Source organism: Balaenoptera acutorostrata, chromosome 3, assembly GCF_949987535.1.
Source record: "Balaenoptera acutorostrata chromosome 3, mBalAcu1.1, whole genome shotgun sequence".
Lineage (NCBI taxonomy): Eukaryota > Metazoa > Chordata > Mammalia > Artiodactyla > Balaenopteridae > Balaenoptera > Balaenoptera acutorostrata.
Window position 1 is genome coordinate 171,413,650 of NC_080066.1, and position 17,515 is coordinate 171,431,164.

Genomic DNA, 17,515 nt, shown 5'->3' on the forward strand with positions numbered 1-17,515 from the left:
CAAGTGATGTTTTGCCAGTCTAGCATTTATACTTCTGCGACAGTGTTCTGGAGTATCCAAGCACACTATATTAAAGCTTAAAATTGTTGTAAGACTTTTGGGACACCTTCTATTTCATCACCGGCTTGTTAATTACTGGACCACCATGTTGGCTGGAATTATGAAAATATCCTTTAATACAAGTATAGAACAAAGAGGAAAATCATCACAAAATCAGAAGCACCATTATAGTTAACAAGAAATGCAGCATGGACCCAATAGAAGGAAATAACCTACTTTCTCTGTTTATGATCGCAAGCATGCTAATATGCTAATAAGTACTGCCTGCAAAGAATTTGGATGACATGTGTTATTCAGCAGCTTTTTGGTTTAAATTGATTGCCAATAATGACTAGCAGCTTCAATGATCTAGTAGGGAGGAAGAACCCTGCAAAACCTAACGATGCTACAACAGTCTGTTCCGAAGTTTGGCTTTATGAGTTGTTAGGAGTCCCATGTTTTTTTAGTGTGTGTTTTTTTTGTTTGTTTGTTTGTTTGTTTGTTTTTGTTTGTTTTTTTCTTTTTTTGTTTCTTTTTTGTTTGTTTTTTTGTTTTTTTCTTTTTTTTGTTTTGTTTTTTCTTTTGTTTTTTTGTTTTTTCTTTTGTTTTTTTGTTTTTTTCTTTTTTTTTCTTTTTTTGTTTTTTTTTGATTTTTGTTTGTTTGTTTTCGTTTTTCTTTGTTTTTTTCTTTTGTTCGTTTTTTTTGTTTTTTCTTTTTGTTTTTTTTTGTTTTTTCTTTTTTTTGTTTTTTTTTTTGTTTTTTTTTGTTTGTTTGTTTTCGTTTTTCTTTGTTTTTTTCTTTTGTTCGTTTTTTTGTTTTTTTCTTTTGTTCGTTTTTTTTGTTTTTTTCTTTTTGTTTTTTTTTGTTTTTTTGTTTTTTTTGTTTTTTTTTTTTTGTTTTTTTCTTTTTTTGTTTTTTTTTGTTTTTTCTTTTTTTTGTTTTTTTTGTTTTTTTCTTTTTTTGTTTTTTTTCTTTTTTTGTTTTTTTTTGTTTTTTCTTTTTTTTGTTTTTTTTTGTTTTTTCTTTTTTTTGTTTTTTTTGTTTTTTCTTTTTTTTGTTTTTTTCTTTTTTTTGTTTTTTTTGTTTTTTTCTTTTTTTTGTTTTTTTTTGTTTTTTTCTTTTTTTTGTTTTTTTTTTGTTTTTTTTTGGAGTCCCATTTTTTGATGGTAATACTGCACTGATTCTAAAGGAATATGCAGCAGTATGGGACAGTGAGGCAAGAAAAACATAGAAGTTATATAGTTAAAGTCTAAAGTCTTTAAATAGTTAAAAGTCTTTATATAGTTAAAGTCTAAAGTCTTTAAATAGTTAAAAGTCTTTATATAGTTAAAGTCTAAAGTCTTTAAATAGTTAAAAGTCTTTATATAGTTAAAGTCTAAAGTCTTTAAAGTCTAAAAATTTAAGCTATTAATTAAAAAACCTCACATAGTTCTCAGCTATCAGATATCTGTGTGTCGATTGGGAGCAGATATCTGTGCATGGATTGGGAGCTTTTAGCTTTGGAGTGGTTTTTGTAACTCTGTTTACAATAAAAAGGACAGAAGAGCGTGTTACATTGACGAGGTCCCGTTCTTTCCTATGAGCATAATCTTCGCTTGTCCATGAGTCTCTTGAATTCAATGTCTTTCTTTAAGGTGAAAATACTAACTTTGCTGGTTTCTGAGCAGGAGAGGTGCTATTTCTCCAGTCCTTGTTTTGAGGGGTTTATGATGTTACAACCCCTCACTTCTCCCTTAAGAGAGGATGGCATTGGAGCGCCGAATACCAATGAAATTATCAGCGCTGAAAGACCTTCTCATAGCAGCTCTACACACGTCTTTGTATTCGTCGTCACACAATCTGGAAATGGCCTAGGAAAGTCAATCAGGTAGAACATAGGTATAATTAGGGGGGGGAAAAATGTTCGGACCTTAAAAAAACAAAAAAAGCATCATTGATAAGCCACACATCTACATTCGTTTAGATAGTTCATAGTTACTGCTACTTTGGATAGCTGATATCTACACTAACTGACAATTCCCTAAGGTAATAACCTTTAAGGGCTATGATTAGATTGCTGGGGCAAGGGGTAACTTGCCCTAATAACTTAGAGTTACTTAAAAATTGGGTTCCTAATGATAGGCTCCTAATAGCAATATCATCTGTTACCTACACACGTGATCCTTAAACGTAATGGACATACACTTGGGCAAAATCAGTGTTTACTCAGCTATTCAACTTCTATTCAGTTTTCATTAGTTATTACATACTCTAAGAAAATTTTAATCAGGTAGGTATGTGCTGAAGGTAGGAGAGGTCTAATGACAAGCTCTGAAAGGTGCTATTTCACTTGCACATAAATTATGGTAGAAAAACATCTTATTCTAAAGTACCACCAAGGTACCACAGAAAGTATCCATTTTAAATGTGTTCATTTCAGTTGTGAATTTTGCTGTATACCCACCAAAAATCATAAGCCATAAGTATTACTTTGTTCCATGTACGTTACCATTTATATTAAAAACTCATGTACTTTCTACAGCCAGTATCTGAATCCACATTATACCTTCCAAGTATAGGTCTCTCAGGTTAGCCACGGATGCTTTGTCTAATAAACTCATGGGACTGAACTGTGATACACATACACACACACACACACACACACACACACACACACACACACACACGAACTGCAAGCTGAGTAAAAAACAGTTAAGAGGGAATTCCCTGGTGGCGCAGTGGTTAAGAATCCGCCTGCCAATGCAGGGGACACGGGTTTGAGCCCTGGTCCGGGAAGATCCCACATGCCGAGGAGCAACTAAGCCTGTGCGCCACAACTACTGACCCTGCGCTCTAGAGCCCGTGCTCTGCAACAAGGGCAGCCACTGCAATGAGAAGCCTGCGCACCGCAATGAAGAGCAGCCCCCGCCCGCCGCAGCTAGAGAAAGCTCGCGTGCAGCAGCGAAGACCCAATGCAGCCATAAATAAATAAATACATTTATTTATTTATTCAAAATATCAAGACAGTAGAAATAGTCCAAAACATCAATTATTAAAAAAAAAAAAAGACAGTTAAGAGTGGTAAGTAGATTATGTAGGTACATATGATTAGGGATACAATTTTAAGAAATTATTCATGTATGGTTATATGTAAGTGTAGAGGTTCAAATGGAAAACCATTAAGAACAGATTAAATATGATTTAAAGTATTCTGAATTATGGTTACAGAAGAGACAATTTTTTTTTTTATAATGTGGGATCCCTGTATAAACCACAAAAGACACAGGAAATATGATGCCAACGGGTCAATAAGCTCTTCAAACTGTTAACAGCTTTCCATTTTCCTAATCACTGCTTAATATAATTTAACTACAGATGTGGCTTCAGTGGCTGACAGAAAACCCCAGTTAGTGACTTCACAGCCTTACCTTTAAGTTCTGTGCTCTTTCTTCGCTAAGAGGAGTGAATAGAACATTCAGGTTGTTGTCATCTGCTAAGGAGCGAAGGTCAAAGTAGTATTTGGCATACACACTGAAAGGAACATTAATATTAAAATGAAGTAGCTCCAGGCAGTGCCTTTCCATCTCATTCCTGGGGGAGGAGGAGAAGACAAAACCAACACAGGACAATTTCAGTCAAATGGGCTATCTTCAAAAATACCATTCTGAGCTACTAGGATGGCTCTAAATACTGTTCTGAAACAAATAATGGCTACCCAGCTGGATTAATACCCTAATGTTCAAACAAGGTACAGCTATTTGTGGTCCTTTCTGCGTCCCAGCACTTTGAGTCTGGGACAAGGGGGAAGAGGTTATGGCCCTCTTATGCACTCATGCTGCTGACTCAGGGGCTCATTCTTCAGAGTTCCATTAGTGCAGCTGTACGAGTCATGCTCCACACTCACTCACAAGGCCCCGCTATAGTGATCAGATGAAAGGAATGATGGATGCTGTTTATTAGCTCTGAAGAGCTTGCAGACATTTGCACGGGGCTGAGGACAGGAAGGGGCTCACTGAGGTGGAGACGAGCCAACACAAGGCGTGGGCACATCACCACGGCAACCAAGGGATCCCTCGAGAGCCACTGCTATTATCTCTGAGGGGGGAAAACTCTTGAGGCAACAAGGATTCATCTCAAGTAAATAAATAAATAAGCTACATTCGATGGGAAAGGGAATCCCCCCACCCCCACCCCGTGCATGGGGCTGTGTCAAAGGGCATAACGCAAGTTTCTGTTCACCTTAAAACCTTACTAGGGTGAGTTGTCGTCACCATGACAGGACAGGATGCACTTTTGAAGCTTAGGAAGGCAGTAAGATTATGTCTCAGCTAGACTAAACCCACTTTACGACACGACCTCTGATAGAGCAGTTGTTTCCCCCGGTGTTAGGAGAGCAGCCCAGAATGTTCAGACCTACCGCCCCTTGCCAGGACAGACTGCACACGCCCACAGAGGACGAATTCAATGAAGTGGGAAAGTAGAGTGCTGGGAGCAGGCTTCTGCTATATGACCATATCCAGCCATTTGCTTGCCAAATGTTTAAGTAAATAAATATAAAATTAGAGTAAATCTTACCACTTTCCACAGCAATCACTTTAGAGAGTTGATTATATAAAAATGATAAATACCCAAACAAACATGCAAGTGGCTTATTTTACAATACATTTGGTTTCTTGGTTTTAAAGTGTTAATATTTTATCCATTGGATAAATCAACAAATGCTCCATGTTCTCCTGTATGGAGAGCAGAGTATGAGCAGAAATGAGGTTTCTCATTTGTTGAACTTTAAACCTAACTGAACCTACTTCCAAAATTCATTTCCTGTTCATACGGCCAGAAGTCGATAGCAATGTAAATCAGATAATGTTTTGATAATCAGCTAATCAGGACTTAATTTACTACAGGAATAAATGCACTTCACGATCCCTTTTATATTTTCTCCACTAATACATTTTAATTGTGTGGAAATACAGTACTTCATAGGATTAACATGTCTATTAATAGAGCTTTCATCACTGAAGAAAAGCATTATGCCTACAGAATATGCATCTTCTGTGTTTTCTGCTGTTCTTAAATGGCTAGGTGGCTGAAGAGCCTACCACTTACAGGCGCAGCAAACTGTCTGAACGGCAGCTGCTCAGTTTAACTTACTCTTTTGAAGGGAAATATATATTTAACAAGACACAGAGATGTTAGAAAGTTTTAAGGAAAAGCTGATAGACAGCAATTTTTCAATTCAGACTCAAAATGAGACCATTACAAATAGTAGTCAACAGCAGAGGGATGAAACAAATGTGTATTAGACACTTTGTTGTAATGCTTCCCAACTCCCAAAGATCATAAACAAAAGCAGCCTATTATAAACATAACTCCTGGTGATTCTCCGTTCTACACAGAAAAGCGTTGTTTAGAATTAGTTTCTTCATAGCTGGACAGTGCCGCCAATGCTCCTGGGCTCAATGTCTGTGAACACCCACACGTTTCCCTGCATGTTCTCGGATGTTGTACCTGGAGAACCAGAGCCCCAGTCAGCTCAGTTGCAGATTCTGGGAAAATTTCAGCTGCCATCATGGCAGGGATGGTGTTCACGATTACAAATTTTCCTTCCTTCAAGGGACCAGTTTAAAGACTGATGATAGTGTTGGTCAACGTCACTTTAGTTTCTGCAACTTCCAAAAGTACTTCTGTTCATTTCAAATTCATTATCTGCTGTTACACTGTTCGCTAAGATCGCTACCAGCAATATCACCATGACCACCTGGTTTACATGATCACCAAAGTGGGCATTTTCACCAAAAGCCACTTTGACAGCTACTGACAGTCACCGGTCCCTTCTCTTAGTCACAACTTTCCTCGCTTCAGCTGTAAATATGCACTTTGGTAATTGTGAATTATCCAGAGTAAGGGGCAAAGGTAACAAAAACAAACTCTTGCCCCTGCCTGCCATCTTGATCGGCCTCTGCTGTCCAATATAATCAAGAGGTGTCCTTTCCCATTTTCCTGAATGCCACCCACAAAGACAGGTTCACTGTCAAGCGGGCACTTCGAGAGTCTGCTGGAATTACCTCTCTGGCTCATCCTGCTTCCCACCCTTGGGGCCCTTCACCAGAGCCAGATTGGAAGCCTGGCGTTTCATGCCCATGTGAGCGTGCCATCCGTGAGGAGAACCTGCCTAGTTAACTCAAGGCCCCACAAAGTGCCGCTGTGTTTGCTGAGTGCCCTGGGTGAGGCCCCAGGGATGCTTCCCGGACTACCTGAGAGGTAGGTGTTTCCTAACTCAGCAGACTTTAGGGGAGGAGACAGGAACACAGGGATCTGAAACCTTTATATGTGGCTACCTGTACATCCTAGTTTCTGTAACAACAGAACCTCAGATCAAAAGGAGAAAAAGACCAGCAAAAGCAAATACACAATGGGTGACTCAGGTTGAAATTAGAACCTGTCAGTAGTCTAGAGGCCCTAAGACCTTAACAGTGGCCACTTGCTGCAAAGACCAGGCATGTGCCCCTTAAAAATGGACTGGACCTGGTAGACAGCTTTAAGAAAGCTGTCAAGTTACTGACTGTACCATGTTGTTCTGGTAGTGAGCTTGTAAAATGTTTGGCAAAAACCACCAGAAAAATAATTTCAATTTATCAAGCAGAATATTACAACAATAACACATCAAGACCTACCAATTAATGAGGGGAAATACAAATTGTTATACTACAGCTAGATAGAAAGAAGTCTGTAATTTTATGTCTATTTCAGCTCTCTGCACAAGGTAACCTTTCTTAAAATGTAACATTTCTTAAAAATGTAAACTTTATGAGAGCAAATGAGGTATTGGAAAATGGTTAGAAAGTTCACGGTAACCTTACAAACTCACATGTCCTCAACTGTAACGTCCTCGAGGATCTGGCAGTAGTCCACATCCCATACAGCCTGATCGTCCCAAAGCTTGGAGGCAAGAAGAATGGCTCCCAAAACAATTCTTTTCCAGTTAGTGGGGCACATGTCGATCTCAGCATAAGTTAAAAGCCTTTCTAAGTAAACCTGCAAAAGTAGAGCACTGATCTTTGATTTTAGTTCAGTTTAAGTGCCGTGATAAGAATTGTTAGGAATGACAGATTTCATCTCTTTTTGACACCCCTTTTATTCCTAGGTTCTACAAAGACTTTGCTCAGCCAAGCCAAGGCCAGAGGCCAGGTCACAGTTGTAAGTCAGATATTTCTGTTAGTCTGATATTTCTACTCTGCCCGTGTGAATTTCCAACCCAATTTTGGTCACAGGAATGAAAGGACATCTCAGCAAAGGGCATTCTAAAGACACGCATTGTGTTATTACCTTCCCACTTGTCAAGGGCAGCACATACAGCCCAGTGTCGACTTCAACTGTTCAGTAAATGCTTGAGTGCCTATCACGTGCAATGTTAACTACAAGACTGGTGGTGGTTGCATGGCGATTTTACATAACGCTTGAGTGTGTAAAATTCTGGTCAGACTGAGCACATCTTTACCTTCTCTTCAGAGTCACCAGTCCTTTTGTGGCATGAACTTGAAGATAAAAACTGGTGGTCAAGAGAGCCTCCCAGTGGCTGCTGCGTGGCACAGCAGGACAGGCAGTCCAAAGGGGCTTGACAGCTAGCTGGCAAGTATTCCCATATTTTAGTGCCTTTTTAAGGAACACACATGCATACAAAGGGTAGTCCTTTTCAGATCCCCAATTTTTCACATCTCCATTATCATTTCATTATTCATTTCTGTCTTACATAATCTGCAGCTTAGTCAATTCTTTTGGTTTTAAGGTGGGAAGACCTGCCTGTGTCTGTATCCCTGGGGCTCCTCTAAACCTGCCGGTTTGTGAGATGATTTCATGGTTTCTTTTACATGTATCAAATGTCTACCCTACAAAGAACTGGATGGAGTTAACAGCTGAGCAAAGATTAGAGAGGTAAGCTGTGATTTGTTGTTACCTCTGTAGAAGAGTGTATATGCCATTTGACAAAAAGAAAAATGTCCAGTTTTTAAAGAGTCTGTTTCCTCTCTGAAGGGTTATCAGATTGACAGCTCAGATTCGCCCATGCCCTCCAAACTCTACTGTGTTTTCAAACACGGGTATTGAGATTATATGTTCTTAGTGAAATTCGGCTCCCATTCCCCAAAGAACTCAGCACTCTCTAGTACCCTAAGAACGACTCTCCCCGCAAGGTTCAACTCTCTACTTTATGGGACTAATCAGAGGCACTGAAACGACACTGGCAATCTCTCAACTTCCTCTCACCTTTGTACTGGCAAACTTGGTACACGTGCCGATATTCATTTATCCCACTTGCCCTCCTGTCTCGGAGGAAGCGAGATTTCTTTCTTTTCACTGAAGCTAACTCTCCTATGAATGCAGTTGATCCCACCTCACTTCTGCAGAGCACTGTGCCCACAGTTAGTCTCTTTTTGAACAACTTCTCCCTCTCTGTCAGAGGCTTCCTCCAGTGGGAATGCTTCCATGTCCCCAGCCTGTCCCCCACTGCCCCTAGACGGCGTCCTCAGGGCTGAGGCCAGCTCCTCATCTCCCATCCTCTCCTTAACCCACTTCAGTCAGCCTCCTGCTGCTACCACTCTACAGAGACTACTCTTGCTGTGGTCACCGGTGCCTTCACACAAACAACCCAGAGCTCTTCGTCCCAGAGCTCCACTCCCCAGGCCTTCCCTCATAAATGAAAGAGCACTGCCACACGCCCAGTCGCTGAGACCAAAAACCTGCACTTGAGTGTATCCTGCTCCAATCTGTTAGAACTTCTTGTTATCTCTACCTTCACTGGTACCCTGACCGCTTTTCTGTCTGTCACTTCTGACTTGTATCGCTGCCACTGCCTAACTTCTCTGCCTCCCAACAGACTACAGTCTGTTCTCCCCAAAGCAGCCAGGAGAGCCTCTTAAATTAAGAGTACTTTATGCGCCTGCTCCAGATCTGCCAGAGGTTTCCCATCAAACAAATACCTTCTTCCCGTGGCCTGCAAGTTACGAGGCCCTGTGCGGTAAGGCCTTGTCCTTCCGTGACCTCATCACCTATGCTCTTTCCCTCATTCCCCGCTCGGATCACAATGGCCACCTTGCTTTTCCTTGAACACACAGAACAAGTTCCTGTCTCAGAGCCTTGCACTTGTCCCCTCTGCCCGTAATGCCAGCGTACCTGATCTTCCTCAGTTCAGCCAGGTCCTGGGTTCAAACATTACCTCTTTAAAGAGGCTCTTCCTGAGCTTTCTAGTACGCCCCTCTAATCACTTTATCCCTTTACCTTGCTTTCTCTTCATGGTTTTGACCACTACTTGAAATAGTCATCTCTTAAAAAACACTCATTAAAAAAAAACACTTATACTTTGCTATACACCTGAAACTAACACAACACTGTAAATCAACTGTACTCCGATAAAAAAAAAAAAAAAAAAAAATTACGTCTTCCACACTTGCTCCATAAAGGCAAGAACTTTATTTATCCAACTTGTTCTCTCCTCCACCCCCCACATGTAGAAAAGTGACACAGAGTAGGTATTCAGTGACATGGTATTTATGACATGAGCAACTTCTTGGTAGCATTTAGCGTTTGGACCATACTCTCCTTCTTGAACCTCTCCTGGTGCCTCTTAGGGTTCTCTGCTGGGTTTCCTACCACTGTAGCCACTCCTCTGGGGATCTGTCCCTTAAGTGCTGACAGTCCCTACAGATCTATCTTCTACCCACTTTTTATTTTACATACTTTCTCTGCATTTGAACAGCTACACTTAATTCCCTCCCTCTAGCTCAGATTCATGCTCCAATCCCATATATTCAAATGATTACTAGACACTGCCATTCTGCTGTCTCGCAGGTACATCAAGCTTAACTTGTCTACAAAGAAATGCCCCTCTTCCAACCCAAATACTCTCCTTCCTGCATTTCCTAGCTCTCCATATGCAAGCACCATTCCTGCCTCTCTCAAGCATGTGCTAAGCACTCCAAGTGGCCTGTAGCTCCAAGAAAAGGCCTGTGTCTGATCCAGTACCCACTGAGGGGTCTCTTTTCAAAAGGACAAGCTTCCTGTCCTAAATTCTGCCTTGATAGGAGCAGGCAGTGAGTGGCCTAAGTATTCCTTCCCTGCAGACCACGCAGCTGACTTTCCCCCCTACAGGTTTGCTATAGGGAGGAGTAAAACAATCCCAACTACCTCTCACTTGAATATGATTTATTATTCAAATGATAAAATCTTACCATAGGAATTAGGAATGGATGACAAAAAGGTCCTTACACAGCTGTAGCTTAGCAGGCTAACTAGAGTAAAGCCTTCTGAAGTCCTACTGGCACCCTAGTCCTGGGCAACTTCACATGCAGGCAATAAGAGGACAGCAGGGATGGTTAACACCATTATCCATTACCCAAGGAACAGAGAACTGAGGGCAGTAGTTCTCAATCAGGACACACATCAGAACTGCCTAGGTAGTACAGTCTGGGACTCAGCTTCAAACTACCCGGAACCTGTTTCTGCCTGTGGACCAGAGCGTTCAGTTATTGCCCCGCCCTACCACCACAACATGCGTCGTCTGTGTGTGCGTGTGTGCACTGTGCGTGCATGTGTCCCCTCAGGTGTGGAAGGAGAAACCAGAAATCTCTCCTGCTGCCTTTAATAGCAATTGTTTTGTGATGAGAAAAGCAATGGCAACATTTTAAATCATAATGATTATTAAAGCTCAAATGTGTATACTTTATTTTCTTTTGATAGCTTTCTCTTAATAAAGTTCTAATGATCATTTCAGGAACCTACTTTCATTTGGGAAAAACAGGACCATACCATGTGTACAAGACAGAAATTTCTACAGATGCTTTATGAAAGAAAAAATATCTTACCAAAGTTACTACTGCACATTCAGCAGTTAGCAGTGCGGCACTAAAAAGAGTACGAACAAATCTGTAAATGAATTCGTGTTCAGGATCATGCTCGAAGTATTCCTCTGGAATCTTTTCTCGCTGAAAGGAGAAAAAATGCAATTTAAGTATCCATGGAAGAAAAATACTTAAAAGTACCCTTAAGATAGCAGTCTTCACACTTGGGCCCACGTGCCCCTTAAAATAATTTTGATTGGGTGACATGTCTTGTAGTCTTTTAAATATAAACAATGGGATCCTAAAATACCACAGTGATCCAGTATTCACCACCATTCATTAAAGAAAAATACAGGCACAACCGCAGAGAATTTATGTATTTCCACGTTCCTCCCCACAGAATTCTAACCAAATGTAAACTATTGGGTTGGCCAAAAAGTTCATTTGGTTTTAAGTACAAATAAAAGACACAGTTTTCATTTTCACCAAGCATTTTATTGAACAATATATTCACTAACCAAACAAACTTTTTGGCCAACCCAATATTTTTAGGCTCAGAAGTCTTGCTGATCACCATATGTCATACTTTTCTGTCATCAACTTTGAAAACACATTCCCAGTGTCCTGTAACCATAGGGCTCTAAGAATGCGCTGTCCTGTACAGCAGTCGCCAGCCACGTGTGGCTACAGAGCACCCGAAGAAGTGAATTTTAAAACTTTGTCATTTTAATTCGTTTAAAATTTAAACAGTTTTCTAATTTTCTTCTTACAGGCCTTATCATATTAGGTTTATTTACAAATATTTATATTGTTTGATGCTAGGGAAAATCATCCTTTAAAAAGATACATTTTCTGTTACTTGGGTATGTTTACTTACCTGCTCACTATTCATACAAAGTGCAACTCGGTTCATATCCATCAACCCCTTATCCAACACGCCTTCGGGAAAATGACTAGACACAACATGGCGTGGGGAAGAAGACTTAAAGGAAGATGAATTTGACTTCGAGCTGGAGGAAGTAATTTTCTTCTAGTAATTAATTTCAAAGCAAATCAGCGTGAAATAAACACAACTGTATAAGAGAAAAATACAACTTCAATAAAACTGACACTTACTGTGAGTGGATGTAATCTCTCATCAAAAATATCCAAGGATCTATCTGCAGCTCTATAAAATAAGAATGTGTATTTAAAAAATTAATTCAGGAGTTACTATCTTAGTAAAATATCTGCTAGGAGTAGAGAGAGGGGTAGAGGAAGCTTAACCTTCAACAAAGCAAACAGTTTTATCAATTCTTCTCCTGGATTCCACCCTTCGAAAGGTTTCCTGACCTGTTTTTACTCAGCACATCAAGTTCTGTGAAATCTTTTCTACAACAACCAGCCAGAGTTGCCTCTATAAGCACTGACCCTCCCTAACAGGCAATGCTAGTAAACCAATATATTTTCACTCCTCTAACCTCACACTGGAATATGCAAGAACATTTTATAAAGCAGTGGTGGTGGGCAATAAATTCTTCTAACTTCAATGAATGTGAATATGAGATTCATGGTTTTTTCCCGTTTTTTTCTCTTTAGTTCTGTATATTCTTATTGTGCATTTCTTCTTGTCTCTTTTAAATAGTTTGAGTTAAAAATGTAATTGTCTTTTTATTTTAAAAGAAACCAGGCTTTTTAATTTAAAATTTCACCACACTAATACACTGCGCTCATTTGAACAGTGGTTCTCTAAATGTGGTCTGCAGGCCTCTGGGATTCTCCCCTATCCCCTCCTTCAGGAGGCCCAAGAGGTCAAAACTGCTTTTATAAGAATACTAAGACACTACCTGCCCTTCACATTGTGTGACATTTGCTATGGATGTATAAAAGCAAAAGTGGGTAAAACTGCTGGTTTCTGAGCATGAATCAAGGCAGTGGTACCAAACTGAATTAGAAGTCATTCAATTATTCACTGCCACTTGCAGTTAAAAATCTGCTTTAAGAACATCCTTGATAAAAGAGTAAAAATTAATAGTGTTCTTAAACCTTGGTCCTTCTTTTTAATATTCTGAATAAGTGGAAAGTATGCATTAAGCACTTTTACATACTGAAATATGGCTGTGTTAAGGAAAAGCACTTGTGACTTGGCGGTAAGTCATTTTTTTCATAGAACACCATCTTTATTTGAAACACTTTTTTCATCGAACACCATCGTTATCTGAATGTACAACTGACACAGTCATTCTTTCAAAAATGAACAAAGTGAGCCTGTCACTTCAAGGAAAATAACTCTAAAGTTATTTGTTGCCAATGATAAAATTCAAGCCATCAAGCTAAAAATATCAGGATTTTTGGAAAACTTCTACCTTCTATTGTGAACTTGACAACTTCTCAACACTTAAAAGACTTTTCTGGTAAGACTGGTGGTGATACCAATAACAAAAGTGAGTTTTTGACACTGTCTAAAGAAATGTGAACCAATACTTTCCAAATGACCAACGTATAATATTATAAAGTCAGGTACAGGTAAAAAGATCTACTCAGTATGCATGACAGATCAACGGGTATTAATTTAACATAGTATTTATTACAAGTTCATTGATATGATTTAGAATTCCATTTTAACTAATTTAAGAAACTAGCACATGCAGACTTTTGGTACAGTATCAAAGAATATACCAAATTATCTGAAGGCTTTAAAAATACATCTTTTTCCAACTATGTATCTGCAAGCGGCTGGATCTTCTTCATATTGTTTCTTCAAAACAAATGACTGAAGACAGAATAGATATGAGAATCAGCTGCCTTCTATTAAGGAGATACTTTTCTCTCAATATTTTTTGTTGTGGAAAATAGTTATTATTCATTAAAAAAAAATGACTTATGTTAAACACTGGGGCTCCCAATCAGGGGTGATTTCGTCCCCCAGGGGACTTCTGGCCATGGCTGGAGACAGTTTTGGTTGTCGTAATGTGGAGGGAAGAAGGTGCTACTGGCATCTAGTGAGTAGAGGCCAAGGGTGCTGCTATATATCCTATAACACACAGGACGACACCCCACAACAAAGCATTATCTAGCTCAAAATTTCAATAGTGCTAAGGCAAACCCTGTTTTAACATACAATGGATTTAAGTTTTTAAATTCTCAATTTCAATTTCTAATACAGTAAATTATCAATATAACCCATATAAACAAATACTCTTTGGGATGCTCAGTAACCTAAGAATTAAGGGTCCTAAGATAAAAATAAATGATTCACTTCTATATTGTAATAAAAGCACTCTAATAATAAAAGCTTATGCCAGTAACATCTATAGTTATTACCTAACACTAAACTTGATACCTTGTAAATTAATTAGCTGGAATAACAAGATAGGTTTTAAAAGAGCTCACCTGTTCTTTATGTGGTAATATATTGCTAAGGTCATACTGTGGAGGAAAAAAAAATACATTGTAATAACTGATTTTTATCATATCAGGCCTGAAGACAGTTTTAAAAAGGGGTTAGCAAGGAGGGAAGACCTTCCAGAGGCCCAGTGGCCCCGAAATCCTCGAATTCAGAACAGTACCACATGGGTGCTTTCCCCCTTGTTTTAGGTTCTTCAGCTTTTAGCAAAATTAGGAGACCCAAAATGCTAGATATGCTGTTAGAAGGCATGTTTTGGTTGATTATTATAATATATAAATTATTACATATTTCCCCTGTCATTTGTCCTTCTACCCACAAAACCTTCTGTCCTGTACAAGTTATATCTATCTATACACATGCTTAAATTTAAGCCATATAGTAGTTGTTTGTGTGTGTGTGTGTGTGTGTGTGTGTGTGTGGTTTTTTTGTTAGCCCCTGCATTTCAGTTGATTTAGTTCGCTATCCACCTACCCATCCGTTTTCCATTATTTCCCTAAAAGTAAATAATAAAAGTGCTCTATACCAAAATGATTTAAAATCACTTTTACATAATTACTAGAAAATTTAATAGCAAAATTTTATAGCCACAAAACTGATGATAGGTCTAGCTATCCTGAAATAAGCAGTGCTAATAATACAGCATAATACTACACAGTATACTATTAATGACAGGTATTTCCAAATTATTTTAAATAAAGTATTAATGAACAGATAGATACAAGTCCTTAGGTAGTCTTTTTTTCTTTTTTTAAAGACAATTTTTTTTAAAGCAGATATTCATTTTAAATTATTTATTTATTTTTTGGCTGTGTTGGGTCTTCGTTTCTGTGCGAGGGCTTTCTCCAGTTGCGGCGAGCGGGGGCCACTCTTCATCGCGGTGCGCGGGCCTCTCACTATCGCGGCCTCTCTTGTTGCGGAGCACAGGCTCCAGACGCGCAGGCTCAGTAGTTGTGGCTCACGGGCCCAGTTGCTCTGCGGCATGTGGGATCTTCCCAGACCAGGGCTGGAACCCGTGTCCCCTGCATCAGCAGGCAGACTCTCAACCACTGCGCCACCAGGGAAGCCCGGTAGTCTTTTTTAAGTTACTATATTCCTAAGTTATTCACAGATGTTGTATATTAGGCAACAAAGGGGTTCTCTGGTTAAGTTATATGCTCCCCTTTGTTCTCAGTGTCTAAAATGAAACTCAAAATAATTGAGGGAAGGCAAATCTGAATTTTATAATAGGTCTATAGAATCTTAGCACTTGTATAAAGGCCTGTAACACCGTTAGCATCAGAGATGGATACTTCTATAGCGCTTCAAAGTTTCATCTTCAAATGGATTTTAAAATCACAGCATTAGAAGTTTTATGATGGAAAGGACCACTGAACCGTAGATGACATTTAATTAAACAACCCATTTTACAGATAAGGGAACCAAGGTTTAAAACTGACTTACCTAAGGTCCCACTAATTATCAGAAGCAGTTCTCTTTCTCCTGCCCTCTAACCAAATAGTGGCTCCCAAGCTCAGCTGCACACTGGGATCATCTGAGAAGCTTTAAAAACTGCCTGGCTTCTGCTTCAAGATGTTCTGATTTAACCGGCACTGGGTATGACTTGGGCATCAGGACTGTTTTTAAAGATCCCCAGATGACTGCAGCGTGCAGCAAAGTTTAGGGATGAATGAGTTAGGGTTAAGATCGGAGAATCACTCGGGATGCTTTTGTCCATATAATCATGCTTCACATCATTCCCCATCTTGTCAGAAGGTGTGTGTCCGTGGGTGAGAGAGAGAGAGACAGACAGACAGACACACAGACACTGTGTCTTGGAGGCGGGGGCAGGCGGGTGGACTTTGTGCATCCAGAAACATATATCTTGAAAAGTTGCATAAGTGATACTAATAAGGTTCACCTACCCCACTGAGAACAACTACCCCACTGAAAACTAAGCCCATGATAAACATTTTCAAAATCATTCCTAAAAGCCAATTGGCCCTATTAATTTTCTCAGTAAACCTTTATTTCACCAATAATGAATGTGATGAATGATCATTTTTAAAACTTAATGAGAGCAAATTAAAATTTACTGTACTTCCAAAAATTAGACTAGGTCGGGAAAAAAAAGGATGAAACCTACTTGTCTGAGCAAGGTTAATCTTTTTTTTTTTTTTAATTTTATTTAATTTTACTTATTTTTGGCTGCATGGGGGTCTTTGTTACTGTGCGCGGGCTTTCTCTAGTTGCCAAGAGCGGGGGCTGCTCTTTGTCGTGGTGCGCGGCCTTCTCACTGTGGTGGCTTCTCTTGTTGCACAGCACGGGCTCTAGGTGCGTGGGCTTCAGTAGTTGTGGCACACGGGCTCAGTAGTTGTGGCTCGCGGGCTCTACGGCACAGGCTCAGTAGTTGTGGCGCACGGGTTTAATTGCTCTGCGGCATGTGGGATCTTCCCAGACCAGGGCTCGAACCTGTGTCCCCTGCGTTGGCAGGCAGATTCTTAACCACTACACCACCAGGGAAGTCCCTGAGCAAGGTTAGCCTTCAAAGTACTTTTGAATTATATACTGGACATCAGACTCTTTTGAATTCAAAAGAAGCTGCAACTCTAGCCAAAGTAGAGTGGTTTTGGTACCCACAGATTCAGTGTCTTGGCTGAATAAAAACATTCAGTGATTCTGTGATAAGTGCCCAAACTCAGGACTTTAGAGATGGGGCTCAGTTTTTGCTGAAACATGATTTGACTGCAACTATTATTGTAAGCAAGAGAGGAAAGTTACCTTATTATGACTGTGAACTTGCTGTCTTTAATTAAAGTAGAAGTTACTGATCATTTAAATAGCTAAAAAAAAAGCTGGCACATTAAAAACCAATTAAAAATATAATTAGCTTATAAAATTAAGACAACAAATAAAATTAAGGATAAGGACATTAATATTTTCAAATAGCATTTCCCAAACTGTGTTCTGGAAAATCAACATTCATATCCTAAGGAGATGTTAATGTTTCGTGGACAACCGCGAGGGAGGAGGCAAGAAGCTCTGCATCCCGTTTGGTTTTTTTCTCCTAAATAAGCTTGAAAGGTTCATCATTAGGGTGTTTTGAAAGTGCATCTCCAATTGTGGACTATGAGGTGCTCCCAGAAATTAAAGAACAGTTTCCATCATCATGACACTGTTCGTGTCTCCTTAAGTATAAGCCTGACCACAGCCATGTTTCCGAAACCTCACCTCTTTTCTTGTTCTCTGCTGTGATTGATACAGTGTGTTGGAGATATATTTATATATATAAACAAAAAT

At 39.4% G+C, this 17,515-nt stretch overlaps 1 protein-coding gene across 9 annotated transcripts in view; it reads right to left on the reverse strand.

Annotated features, from left to right (window-relative positions):
* Positions 1 to 1,381: 1,381 nt before the first annotated feature.
* LOC130707524 (cyclin-Y-like protein 1) overlaps positions 1,382 to 17,515 on the reverse strand; it is a 49,535-nt gene continuing 33,401 nt past the window's right edge. For 7 of the 9 annotated variants that reach the window (XM_057542494.1, XM_057542496.1, XM_057542493.1 and 4 more), the window contains 6 exons: positions 14,224 to 14,259; positions 11,968 to 12,019; positions 10,876 to 10,995; positions 6,888 to 7,054; positions 3,448 to 3,610; positions 1,382 to 1,890 (listed from right to left, as the gene is read on the reverse strand). In XM_057542494.1, coding sequence (XP_057398477.1) covers positions 1,774 to 1,890; positions 3,448 to 3,610; positions 6,888 to 7,054; positions 10,876 to 10,995; positions 11,968 to 12,019; positions 14,224 to 14,259 — 655 coding nt within the window. In that variant the 3' untranslated portion in view covers positions 1,382 to 1,773. The remainder of the gene's footprint in view (positions 1,891 to 3,447; positions 3,611 to 6,887; positions 7,055 to 10,875; positions 10,996 to 11,967; positions 12,020 to 14,223; positions 14,260 to 17,515) is intronic. The other 2 variants (XM_057542500.1, XM_057542495.1) reach the window with 2 other exon arrangements.